A 14,168-nucleotide genomic window follows, 5' to 3' on the forward strand; every position below is an offset into this window, starting at 1 on the left:
TTAACCAGTTAAGTAACCAACTAGATCTGATTAATTAGTAGCTAATGGTAAGGTTCTGACATATTAAATTGATCTCTAGTAACCCAAAGGACAATTATGAGTTTACAATCACTCTGATTATTTTTCCCCTGCATTGTTGCAAGAACCCCAGTTAGAGGTAATGTGGTAGTTTAGGACTATTATGTAAGGCTGTCTCCTTGACACAGGACAGTGCTCCAAGCACTGCTATAATTTGGGGCAATGATATTCCTAATTCTTGTTAAGTGAGATATGTGATTAAATAATCATTGATTTTTTTTTTTAAGGGAAATTTTTGTAGCACTATCATTAGTTTCATATCGCCTGTCAATTCACTGTCCACTGAAGTGCAGATTGTTGCAGGCAGCCAAATAAGCAGAAAGCAAGTAGAGAGGTTAAAGCTGGTGACCAGTGTGAGAAATGTAAACAGAAGGCAAAAAGTTTATTTTCCAGGTTGTCCTAGAGCCCTGACTAGGTGCTTGGTAAAGCAGAATTCTTTTCTTTTTCTGAGTAGTCTGTGTCAATGCCATCTGAACAGGAACTGAGCTATGCATATTTTGGGTGCCTCTACAACACAAATAGTTCTAGTCATGTTACAAATCTCAAATATTTTTGCTCAGAAGCAGGAAGGCATATGCCCACTCTGGATGTCATCTGAGGCATGCCTGGAAGGCATGTCTGGCAGGCATATACCAATATCATTGCAGATCAGCATTCTCACTGTAGCTTGTAACTGGTAAGAGACAGTGTCAGACCTTGTGAATTTTGACTTCCACAAGAGGAATATTACTAATGAATTAAGATTGCTTTTTGCAATTAGAATCATTGGAACCTTAGTGGTTTCTTTTCCTTTTTCCACCTTTAATATTGCCTTTGATCTTTAACAGAGATATTTCTATTTCTTTCAGAAGAGATGATGTAGTCAAATGGAAATGATTGCAAGATATTTCTGATAAGTCACTTGCTGTGTTTCCACATTTGTTGCATCAGCTATTACTCATGTACCTACTTGTTTATTACTCTTCTTGAAAGAGCAGGAGTGAAATGGGACTAATAAAGCTATGTAAACTGATATTTATAGTTCAGTTGTTGAATCAAAATAAAAAACCCTCAGAAACTTGAATTAGAAATCTTTTAGCTGAAAACCACTTTTGACATATTATATTCAATTCAGACTGAAATGAAATTAGTTGTTTTGGGCACCTCTAAGAAAAGTCAAAGAAATGTAGGTAACGTTTACAAACTGATAATGTAAATCCATCCCCTTTTGCTTTTACCTAGTAGGTCTAGTACGTTTTATCCTCCAGGAAGTGAGGCATTCAAGTCTGTTTTCTCCTTTATAAAGCCATTTGAAGTGGGAGAGGCTTCACTGTCCCTTGTTTTATTTTCTCTCTTTGGTTTGTTCCACTTTGCAGTTTTAGTGAATTGAACGTTCATTGCAGCAGACTGCAATCCTGGTACGTTTTCAATGTGGGTGTCTTAATCTGTAGGCTGGAGGGTTTTCCTCTCCTTCTGTTCCTAGGTATTACCTCATTGCAAATGGAGAGACTTAGGAAGAGGGCTGGAATCCCTCACTTTGGTGCTTAGGGTACACCTTTGGGAGTGACACCCCGCTTCAAATTCAATGTCCACCTAAATCAGGACAAGGATACACACATGGGTGTCTCTAGTCTGTAATATAGCACCCTGAGTGCTATGAAATGAGGTGGTCTGGGCCAAGGCTTCTCCTGCTGCAGCTGTTCCAGTTAGGAATCAGGACACTTTCCTGGTGGTATGAACTCAAACGTTGTCCCCTACTAACCTCTTGCTGGCTTGCCAAGTTCCCAAGTTCAGGTGTAGCTTTTGTGGGCTGGGAAGCTCTTCTGCCGGAAAAAAATGCCAGTCCTGGGCTGCCCTGGTGTGACCACCTACCGTCACACACGAGGGGCAAAGCTTAGCAGGGGATTCTAACTGGAGCCTGTGGGAGGGCAATACTGGGGGTTGGAGGGCTACGGGTCCCAGAGACAGACCCTGCAGATTTATGCTGGACCATCCAGTAAGGTGGGTATAGACTAGCTCTGCTTGAGTGGCCATATTTATCCAGCTCCTTCTCCTGGTTCACCTGTCTGTTTAGAAACGATAGATGGTTTTCCCACAGTGCACCTGCAGAAAATTGAAAGGAAACACTTATTTTACTGTAGTGCAGAGATAAACAGGTTATGCCCTTCTGAAATGTTGGGTTTGCAACAGTTGAGTACACTTGAGCGGACATAAAAATCCTAATGCTATTTCACAGTGTAACTAATCTCACTCAGGTTGGGTTTACTTAGGAGAAATAAACTCAGGTTATGTTGTAGGAGAGTTCTTTCTGCAGTGAACATGCAATTTTTAAAAAATATCTTTACACATGGAATAATAAATTATACTCTTAACTAGAATGAGACAGAAGTCAATGCTGCTTTTGAAAATTGGATGCTGGCTCAAAGATTCTTATCCAGTTTCTGGAAACTAAACAAAAGTCTGAGTTAAAGTCACTGAGAAGGTTCTGCTGAAATCCATTTCAACTCCTTTGGCACAAAGCACACAGGCGGAAATGTTTCCTTGCCAGTTAACTAACATTCTCCTCTTGCTCCTGGTACCATGGCTGATTCAAATCTGTGCAGTTCATATAATTACACCCCACCCTCCCCAAACCCAAAGCACGCATGAAATGAAGAAATGACAGGAAAAAGGCCACATGTCACACTAATGACTGTAATTTGGTCTGTTATTCTCTTGTTTTCTGGCTCAGTATTTAAGGCTCAATGTTAATTTGGTTGTATAACTAAAGGTGTTTCCTCTGCTTGTTTATACTAGCTATGATTTCCAAACATCCTTGAAATTATTTGCCATAACATCTCTCCTCATCATGATATTACTTCAATTTGAGCCACTTATAGAAAATGCTTCTTTCTATTTTTGAACAGAAACAGTTGGGAGCCAGAAAAGTATGTATTTGTTTGACTTTCTATTTTTGGTTTGAAATTGCTGGAAGCCAGTAGGTGGGTTTTTATTTTCTGTTTTAAGATTTTATTTTCAAATTAAAACAAATATTATGTATGAGAAATGGCACATATCTTAAATTACTGGTTCTAGTAACAGGAAAAAGTTCTTGTTAGAAATTATTCTGAAGTGTTGCTCTATTTCTGGAAATCCTTTCTTGCTCACTTCAGCAGAGTCTTGTATCGTCTCCCATTTCACTCAATGATTTTTTTCATAGGCAGAGGGGTGAGTTTTGTAGGAACTTTGCTGACACTAAAAAGTTGGTATGTTCTCCTTCATCTTGTATACTGCACTGATTATTTTGTCATGTGTCCATTCTACCAGACTAAGGAAAATCACGCAAAGAGTTGACTATTGGTTGTGTATACCAAATGAAATCACCTGAATTGACACCTAAATGGGTAACTACTTTGTGTATCTTTCTTTGGAAAATAAACCCTAGTGTCTACTGTTGGACTGCACAGATTTTGTTCTCCAGAATGGAAAATTGCAATTCATTATAAAATGGATAGTCCAATATGAGATCTCATCCTGTTCAAGAGAGCCAGCAGATTACCTAATTAGAATTCCCAGGAAACATAGGAATTACTCAGCAAAGCGGAAATCAAAATCTTATAGACTTCTTTCAAAGTAAAAAACAAAATGAACAAAAAAACCCAATCTCAAACCACCCCCGGTTTTACTTATTTATTCACTAAACATTTCCTAAAAAAAGCAAACACCACCCCCCCCCCCAACCCCAAAACCAAACCCAACCAAACAATAAGCAACCCTCTGACTATATCCACGTGCTTTATTCTGTTTATTTCATTGAAACGCTTGGACAGCTTTCAGTTAGTGTTCCTTATTACTGGTTGTCTTCTAAATCAGTAAAATCAGTTCACATAACATAGCATTATCTTTGGAAAAGTTTTGGGTTTTTTTTTTTGAGGGGATGCGTGGAGTGGGGAGGGTAAAGTTGGCAGGTCAAAGCATATTAACACATTTTTTTACTCTACTGCCAAGACTCATGTTATATGAAAATATAATACAGAACTTAAGTAACAAAAACTTTCTCTTTTTACAGCTTTCCCGCTAAGCTTTGAAACCATTCATGGAAGCTGATGGCAATGCTCTTGTAAGTATAATTGAAGTTATGCCAGAGTTACTGATCAGCTGAAAAGGTGGTGTGTTGGGGTTCTCTCCTTGTAATCATAGAAGACTGTGGACAACATCAATACCCAAACAAAATCTTGCTTACAGGCCAGGTCAAGTGGTGAGACTGCCACAGGCCTGCCCTAGTTTTGCTCTAAGGATGAAATGATTCTATTGTATGGGCCTAATGCCAGGTGTGCCCTCACTTCCAAGTCCTATCCCTCAATAGATGAAAAAGCAGTAACTTAGGCTACATGAGCTTAGCAAAGGATTTTGTTAGCCACACATCTCTCTAACCCTTGAGAAGCCTAAGGAAAGTACAGCTCTGTAGAAGATGAACTGTCAGTCACAGTTTCCTTTGGTACCTTTTCAGACTCATCCATTGTGAGTTGAACTTCATGAGACATGAAGTCTGGTCTTCAGTATTATCCCAATGCCCCTGCTTTTTCTTGTAGAACAGTTTTTTTCTTTCCCCTAAAACAGCCTCATACACCTATTTCACCCCATTTTTTTCTCCTGGGGAGTTTGCAGGCTGCAAGCCCCTCAGTATCTGGGCAGAAACATCCTTTGGTGTGATCCTTGACTGTTCCTAGCAGCTCCCCAGGGGGATGCTGCCTACCCGAGTTTGGTTCACATAGATGATTTCTCAAAACCACCTATTTGGAAGGGAAGTTGGAAACATGTAGCCCCCATGCTATATATCTGCAAATCCTTGCTGTCAGGTAAGAACAAGGTAAGGGGAGCCACAAGAGTGTGGGCTGAGGAAGCTCTAGCAGCTTTTAATGATTGTGATCAGCTGCCCCTGACCCAGGGTGCCTGGAGCCTCTGATTAGGGAGGGTCAAGCACCCTTTTAACTGGTGCTCAGGAGGAACCTGTCTAAGAGCCAGGCCCAGAGGGTAGCCAACAGACCCAGCAGTTTGTGGAGCAGGATGTTAAGAAGGAGCAAAGTAAGGGGGTTACAGTTGAAATTGTGCTGCTGTAACAGTCTTAGATGTGGGGGTAACGGCAGTTTTGCCAATAGATGTGGGAGCAGCTGTCCCTTCTAGGGCAGATGATTCCACACAGACTCAGTTTCAGGTGGCAGACAGAGCCCTCAGAGTCCCAGAATGCAGGAAGTGCCTGGGACCTCTCTCTGAGGCCAGGAGAGATGACCCTCTGCCCTTTAGGAGGTGCCCCATCTTGGAGAAGCTGTGCTAGCAAGTGGAGAAGACATGGGAGGAAGTGAGCAGGCTGCACAGCATCAGAGAAAATGAAAGGGAGATAGGTAAGGTCTTCTCTGACACACAACAGCTTTAAAAACCTCAGTCCCCACCTGCAGTGGAGAAGCAGGCAGTGTCTACCACCACTATCAAAGTAAGCAAAACCTCTGGAGAAGGGGAAGGATGGAAGCTGATGACCTCTAGTACCAAGAGGAAGGCTCCTGCTCCACCTAAGAACTTGCATCTGCGATATAGGTTGACTGCCCTCAAAGTAAAGAGGAGCCAGATATACCTACTAGCAAAGGACCTGGTTCATCTAACCATAAACCATACAAGGCTACCAGGAGCAAATAGTGAGTAAACACAAGGGGTGACTCCCTGCTGTGGGGGTCAGAGTCATCCATCTGTAGGCCTGACCAACCATCTAGAGAGGTTTGCTGCCTGGCAGGGGCCAGGATCCAGGATGTTGTGGAGGGACTGACAAAACTTGTCCAGCCATCTGACTTCTACCCCCTACTGTTATTCCATGTGAGCACAAATGATATTGACAGGGGAAACCAGTATTTGCTGGGGGCCACCCAGATGGAAAGCAGCTTTGCAGGAAAGGACTTGGGATTCTTGGTGGACATCAAGTTGAACATGAGCTAGCAACATGCCCTTGCTGCAGAGAAGGCAAATGGTATCCTTGGAAGCATTAGACACAGTATTGCCAGCAGGTCAAGGCAGGTGATCTTTCCCCTTTATTCAGCGCTGGTGATGAGACACGTGGAGCGCTGTGTCCAGTTCTGGGCTCCCCAGTACAAGAGAGACATGGACATAATGAAGAGAGTCCAGTGAAGGGCCACAAGGATGATTAAGGAACTGGAACATCTAATATATGAGGAAAGGGTGAGTGATCTGGGACTGTTTAGCTTGGAGAACAGTCTCAGGGGGATCTTATTAATGCATGTAAATACCTGAAGAGAGGGTGCAAAGAAGACAGAGCCAGGTTCTCTTCAGTGGTGTCCAGTGACAGGACCAGAGGCAGTGCACAGAAACTGAAACACAGGAGGTTCCCTCTGAACATCGGGGAACATTTTTTTACTGTGAGGGTGACTGAGCACTGGCACAGGTTGCCCGGAGAGGCTGTGGAGTCTCCATCCCTGGAGATATTCAAAAGCTGTCTGGACATGGTAGGTGTCTTTGCTTGCATTGGGGGGTTGAACTATATAACCTCCAAAAGTCCCTTCCAAGCTCAACTATACTGTCAGTCTGTGAAAAAAATAGGATCTCTAAACTGACAGAAGTCTCTTACTGAAGTTATCACTTCTCTCATATGTTTTTGCTCATTGGTGGAGTCTGCCTGGCACAGCAGTCATTGTGAACAATGCTCAGTTGTACAGCTCCCTTTGCAATTGGCTCATGGGGGTATTTGCCAAGTGGAGGAGTAATGGATAGCAAACTTGAAGCCTACATTGTCCTGCAGGATCACTATCTCATCCTGTTCAGGTCTCAGTAAACTGATGAGTAAACCAAAACCTACCTAAAAAGATTAAAATCTATCCTCTATTGCCAGCCTTGCGCAAAAATGATGACCCTCCTAAAGTTGCAAATAACTGTAATGTTTTGCATTAATTTCAGAGCTTTCTGAGGTTTATTGCTCTTGGATTTTCCCTGGTAACAAGAGATAGAAATAGGTCTGATTTTTTTGGTTTATTTTTCAGTTGATCGTGTGATAATGAAATAAATCATTTGCCATCAGGAAATTGAGATTTATAGAGAAACATCCACCATTATCAGAAGCATAGTAAAATCAGGATATTTGATTCAGTTTCAGATAGTTTCAGTGACTATGTCTGGTAGTTACAGTACCTTGACATCTGAAACGGCTGTTATGCCACTGGTTGGTACCATTGGCTTTACTGGTAATAACTCTGTCTTCCACTGTTTTCTCTTTGTTTTGCACTAGTGTTAATGTCACCGTTAGAGGTGAAACTTGAAAGTATCTCTTAATCAGTTTTCACTCAGGTTCACTGAAATGAAAGATTGTGGACTCTAAGCCAGTTTTCGAAGGAGGAAACTTTAATTTACTTCTTGAGGAAAGGTTTGCCACTGGAGACTTGCTAGTGTGTTGTATTCTCACGGAAAACTGAATCCAAATCCTGTTGGTGAAGCATTTTATGACTTCTGTGATAGATTTGTTTAAATATAGGTTTTCTATTGGTTTAAGATGGAAACAGTTTTACTGAAAACTGTTTGCTTATTTCATAAAATATTTGACTTCAAACACTGGTGCTTTGGAGAAAGAGGTTGTTTTTGCTTCTCTACATCAGCAAAATTTGGGAAGGCAGTTTTGTGAATAACACCGGATTTCATTGTTACAGTCTAGGATTAGAAGTTTCTCTTGCACAGAGCAAACCAGATATTTTTAATAAGATGATGCTGGGCTTCTGAACAGCACTAAAAACTACTTAAATTGTTGAATTCCAGGTTTAAGATTAATTTATTGAAAATTTAATTCAGCTTTCAGGAATACTGGGAATGAAAACCAGAAATGTATCTTAATTCACAAAATCTCACTCACCAATGATCTTATTAAGGATTTATCATTGATTTTATCCAGGCAAACTAAATGCAGTGCTGGCTGGGTAAACTGCCCTTCCTTCCCCCATTAATTTCCCAACTCCTCCCACAAAATATGAAGAGATGGGGATTCATCACCCCTGTCAAATTGCAGCAAGATACTATCATTACTGTGGAATAATAAATGCACATTTGTAAATTCTTTTTGTTACCCCGAGCTCTCACTAGGTAATCAGTTTTTTCATCAGTCTGTATACAAAACAGGCTCTTACAGATGATTTACATAATATGGATATTAACCCTTTCTTGACAGATAAGCCATAGACCATATTATTTTGCTTTAGATCATCAATAAGGTTAGTGGAAAGATCTACTTCTTCCTCGGTTGTTTAGAGAGCCACATCCTGTCTCAGTAGTGCTGCTCTTGTTGTACTACTTTATGTTGGTTAAAGATGAAATGACCCCACTGTAGTGTCATGGCAAAGATGTGACATTGCCCCACTACATAGTTTTTGTGGAAGGACAGCTGATTCATATTTGTTTTTCTTAATATCACTTTGGGTAACTCTAAAGGAAAGTAATTAGTGTGACTCTGTGACCCATTGATTCACTGAGGCCATATATTATTTCCACGTGTCCTAAATAGGGCATTACTTCCTTTGCAATCAAGACACAAAAGGTGGCCCATATAGGATGGCGAAATAGCGAAGCCTCCAATAGAGCTGATGTGTTTTCTCATTGCTTTTCTTTGTCTGTTGTCATGGAGAATAGGCTGAGAGAAGGCAGTGGTAGAATTAAAAAAAAAAAAAAAAAAAAAAAAAAAAGGAAAAAAGGAAAAGGGAAAAAGAATATGTGATGATTAAGCAGGAGTCTGGGATTATTCATTCCTGGTAAGGCCTCCCACAAGTGTATTTCTCAGGTCATCTCAAAGAGGCATCAGATAAGCGATATGCAGTTCTACACACTGTGATACATGCTGCAAAGATCACTGGTTAAAGAAAGTTCTAGCTTTCGTAAATACTGGTGGCAGTGGTCTCTTCTATCTATTTCCAGATGGTGCAGCTTTACTCGCCTTTAATTCGCCTATGAGAAAAGTCATCAAATCCTTCAAGAATAAGATGAAGTGGGGTTTTGTTTTCCTGAAAAGCTGGCTGGCTAGGCAGAGGGGCTGCATTAGGGATGTTCATAGCGTAGCTCTGCAGCGGATCAGGTAGCTACCAGCTTTGCATAGCAACGTTGTGGCCAGCATATTAAATCATATGTCACCTTATCCAGCATTTGTCATCTGGAGGCTTCAAAACCTTCCTAAAAAATAGAAAAAGGTGAATGCTTTTGTTCCCATGCTAGAGATGGAAAGGTTGAGGCGAAGAGAAGTCAGGTGCTTTGTTCACAATTGCGTGACCAAACAGCCTGTCTGGGGAGAATTTACTTCAAAAGCCAGACTTTACATTTCTAATGATCTCTTTTTTAGCCTGTGGTCTTCTGTTTTAGTTTCGTTTTCTATGTGTTTATGTGGGATCAAATATACAGACTGCAAATGAGTAAATATACTTCAATTGTGTTATTTTTGCGGTGACTAAAACTGTCATATATGGCATGGCAAACTTCTGGCATTTTTATGTTTTATGGTTTGGATAATCTGCCTGGTTTGTATGGTTATTATTTTTTTGTTAAAAAAAATATTATAAAACTCTTATACAGAGGGAAATATATTCTCGGCACTAAATAAAAAAAGAGGAAGGCAAAATCAATTATTTTTCTTTTTCAGAATTTCTTAGAATGAGCTAAAGGACAATCAGACACGTGGCATGTATTTTTCATCTCCCCACATTTGTAAATCCCCCTCGTGGAGTCTAATGAAGCATTAAAATGTTGGAGTTATAACTTATATTTTTTAACTTCTGAACACAGAATACAATTCAGGCAAACACGTAGCAAAGTAGAAGCTGCCTGTGGGTGTGAAACAGGAAGCACTAGTAGACACACACATGTATAATATAGTTACGTTTGCTCTTGCTCAACTAGATATACATCAGTTTTAATTAACACGTTTTATGCTTCAGCTACTAACGTCCCTTCAGCACTGAGTGGGTTATGCGTTTCCATCCTGCATATACCACCAGCATCACCACCACGTCCTTCTCTAACTTCCCCCTCCCCTTTCTACACAAATGTTGCAACACAATCTGAAATTTCCTCTTTTCTTTCCTTCCTGCATTTCTTACAGGTTCCCTTGCGTCAGAAGACAAAAAAGAAAAGTCAAGGTAATGAGAGATTGTTTTTTCTTTTCTCTTCTGGGTTCCTCTTTTGTTATTTTCTTAGTATGTCTTATTCTTGGGAGGGTGAGGATTTTACACTGCTACTCAGCTGGTGGAAGGCTGCTTTTTAACTCCACTGATTCTTGCACTGATTCTGAGAAAAATGACAACGGGCTGCTCCTTTGGACTAAATCCTTGTGGTATGTTAATTGAATCGAAGCTGGAAATCGGTGAGGCGGAATCAGCTGCCTGCACATACACACACACACACACTAGCGGTTTTCATGTACTTGGCATAATAGTTTTCTCTAGCTGACTTAAATAGATGTATTCTTTTCAGTGCATTTGTGTCAAGGGAGATATATGCATGCTTCTCTTAAAAGGATCAAAGGATATATTTTTAATTTACAAAAACTTCTATATGGTTATCTTAGCAATAATCAGTGTCTACATTATCTATAGCTTACTATTTTGTTTCTGCACATCAGAATGCCTTTCAAATGAATGTGTGTTACTGCCACAGCCATTATAAAACTGAATGACTTCTAAGTATATTTTAAAATATGCTTGGATGACTTGCTGAGATTGCTAAGTAAGGTTAATATCTTTAATTGGCAGGAACATCTTTCTTGGTAATGCACTTTTAAACAAGCAGAACACTGTATTTTTAATGGCACAGGGTTCTTTATAATGAGCCGACGGAGGATATCGTGTAAAGAGCTGGGGCAAGCCGATTGTCAAGGATGGCTCTACAAAAAGAAGGAAAAAGGAGCTTTCATTGGCAACAAATGGAAAAAGTTCTGGTGTGTGCTGAAGGAGTCATCGCTGTATTGGTACAGCAGTCAGCTGGTGAGTACAGTGTCCAAACAGCATCTGCTGGGACTGAGAGAAGGGGAGCTGGGGTCACAATTTAAATGCACCCTGGAGACCTACAAATGACTGGGTTTATTTCTCAGCCCTGACATTTCTGGTAATCTGGGAAATGTCTATATGAATGTGAAACATGCAGCAAACTATGTGTTTTCTAGTTTAGTAAGTGCTTGTAAAATGTTAACTTGCTGTCTGTTCTGCTCTTTAAAGAGCTGCTCTTTGCAGGCACTGGTGGCATTTGAATTTGGGAAAGGTTTTCCTGGGATGGGCAGTTTGCAGACACTCGCTATCAAGACGCAAAACAGGAACACTTTTTCACTTCTAATTCGTTTAATTTTCAGAAGTCTCTCCTGCTTCTTTCTTCATCCTCTTCCTCACTGAGATTAAGCTGTTTATTTGTTTGCTTTTTGGGCTTTTTTAAATTTTTGTTTTTTATTATTATTTTTTTTTTCTCAGTTTGCACTGGTAGGGTTGCAGGTATGAGAACTGCCAGTTGGTGATGTTTTTGCTCCTGGTCTTGCTGATGTCTCATCCAGAGCACTGTAATTAAAGGTTCTCACGTTCTGCTGATTATTAACTTCCTGCTCTGATGAGTCAATGCTAGCAGTCAAATCTGCAAGAGAACACAGTGTTTTGAATTCAAGGTCCAGCTTTCTGTTCAGAGGATGAGCTCTCAGAACAACTAATATAGATAGTGTTTCTCTTCCAGCCAGTCAAGCCCAAGTAGCCTACTCCACTTACAGTGTGAGTGGGAAACAGAGACAAAGAACAGCAGGCCTTGAATTTCTGTGATCGGCTGAAGAACTAGGAATTAAAAACTGAACAAGTAGTGGTGGGGGAAGACATGGTGAGAAATCCAGAGTAATCCTTTTAATGAAAGGTTATGGCTGAGTGCAAAGCAGCAGTGAGTCCTAGGGAACAGCCAGCTTTACTCTAGGCTGTTTGCTACAGCTGGGCTTGATTGGACAAAGAGGGAGTCTTGTCCATCATCGGAAGATTCAGACATAATTACTACCTTCACTTTGCTCTCTTGCACTGCTGCCTCTAAGAAAACTCCTATCATGTTCAAGTGCTGGAGCGACAGAGCCCAGAACTGGGGTGTGCAGAGGATTAGGGGATGCTAGCAACAACATAGGTTGAAACTCAGCAGCTTTAGTGTCAAATTGTGAACAGGCATCAAGTTTCCTAAATGCAAACAAACTGCTCTGGAAATCAGCATGTCCCACACCTGGGAAAAGATGAGAGATTAAAGGAACTCTTATTAATTCTTAGAACACTTTAAGAAATCAAATGCAACCTAGGTTGTTTCCACTTGTTTATTTCCATTGCAGTAATCCCCATTAAAAATATTGCTAACTATTTCAAGGTACAAATAAAATAGTTGAAACCATAAAAAAACCCCTAATCCCAAACAAAAACTTTACTCATATGAAGAGTATTTCATATTCTCCCTTCAGTTGCAGGTTTTTTAACAGAATAAAAACTTTGGCATTTAAATATGGTATTAACTATTCTTTTTTTTCGGGGAAAAGTGAAAACAACTCTGCTGGTCTTGGGTAGTTGTTTTTTGTGGTGTTGTGGTAGTCTGATTTAGCTTCCTTTCAAGACCAAGTCAAATACATGCATGAGAGAAAAAGAAAAGAGAAAGAAATAGGATATGTAGAAAAAAAAAAGATAAAAGGCTTTGTTTTCCCAGTGCTTACAATATCTCTGCGGGAAAGACATGGCCTGACAGATGTAGTCATCAGTGGCATAAATACCCTGCAAACCCTTATTAACATTAGCTGTTCTAAATCACTGATTGCAGTTGTACTTCTGGCAAAGCAGTGTTAAGAAAGGTGAGCTAGATGGCTGATGTGCCTTTTAGACATGGGAAGTATCAGAAAGGAATTATTCTGAGGAGTAAGTAAAAATAACAGTGACATGTTCACTTGTTTACTTGATATTTCTTTTTACTATCTGGCCTGGCTTTAATACTGCCTGCACTTCCACTGCCTTCAGTGGAGTTAATCCTTGGTCCCAACGGGGCATCCAAGATGACAATTTTAAGTTCACAGCTGTGTGAGGCTTCCCATGATGAGCCCTCTTATAGAGGCTGAAGCACAAGGTGGTGGTGGAGGAGCAGGGCTGAGGCCAAAGGAACTGGGGCATGCTTGCTGGCTGCCTGTAGCTCTGTCTGACCAGTTTCGTTCTCGTGAGAAACAAGTGTGTTTTGTTCATGGCTGTGTGGAAACTGCAGTCAACCAGACGACTGGCAACTGTAGCATAGCAACAGGGTGCTGGACCTAACCTTTCTTTCTAATGGAGATGGAGAAAATAGGGAGTGGGTGGAATTTGTACAGGAACGTGCATTGTCCCAGATTTGGGTAGGTAATCTCAGCTGACATCGTGTTCTCAGTGAAGTCTGTCTTCAGGCACCTCCGAAGCTCTGGATGTTTCTGTTGCTCTGATTTCATTTACTTTCAAGCCACTCTGGTTCTGGGTCTTTCACATGAGGCAGGTTGGGGGAGGCGATATAGGACCCTTCTGGTGACATTTGCAGACAGTAGTTCCTTCAATTTAACATAAAATATGATGTGAAAGCTACAGCTCAAAAGAGAAAAAAATAAAAAAATGCTGGGAAGGGTCAGCAAGGGCAGATCCAGACACCCCAAGTCAAGCTTCTCCTTCACTGAAAGCAAACCAGAGCACACAGTCAAATCCAAATTAGCTTTCAACCGGTTAGCTGAGGTACTGGGAGTGGTGAAATTAGGGCCCCAGTAGTCTCAGCAGGCTTGGGTAGGCTGCCCTCAAACCTTTTCCCATGTATGCTTGCTCTTTTTATAAAACATGGATATCACATGAGACACGTAAACATTTGTTTGCAGCATGGACGCGACCCAGTCTGGGGAGGGGAAGCTGTTTGGACTAGGAAGAAACACAGAAGGGTTGGTTTTGCAAAGGAAACACAGAAAATGGATCTGAGCAGTCAGATCTGAGCATTCACCAGACTCCTTGGACAACTGCTCTTTGTTAACCTTTGGTTCCCTCTTTCAAGTACTGCTCTCTGTAGGGAGCTGCCTTGAAGATAACTGTTTAAAGAGGACAGTGTATGGTGCTGCCTGC

At 40.8% G+C, this 14,168-nt stretch overlaps 1 protein-coding gene across 2 annotated transcripts in view; it reads left to right on the forward strand.

Annotated features, from left to right (window-relative positions):
* IPCEF1 (interaction protein for cytohesin exchange factors 1) overlaps positions 1 to 14,168 on the forward strand; it is a 64,975-nt gene that overhangs the window by 11,705 nt on the left and 39,102 nt on the right. The window contains exons 2-4 of one of the 2 annotated variants that reach the window (XM_074862803.1): positions 4,106 to 4,156; positions 10,163 to 10,199; positions 10,873 to 11,042. In XM_074862803.1, coding sequence (XP_074718904.1) covers positions 4,133 to 4,156; positions 10,163 to 10,199; positions 10,873 to 11,042 — 231 coding nt within the window. In that variant the 5' untranslated portion in view covers positions 4,106 to 4,132. Of the gene's footprint in view, positions 1 to 4,105; positions 4,157 to 10,162; positions 10,200 to 10,284; positions 10,394 to 10,872; positions 11,043 to 14,168 lie in introns of those variants that run through there. The other variant, XM_074862804.1, reaches the window with a different exon arrangement.

Source organism: Strix uralensis, chromosome 3, assembly GCF_047716275.1.
Source record: "Strix uralensis isolate ZFMK-TIS-50842 chromosome 3, bStrUra1, whole genome shotgun sequence".
NCBI lineage: Eukaryota > Metazoa > Chordata > Aves > Strigiformes > Strigidae > Strix > Strix uralensis.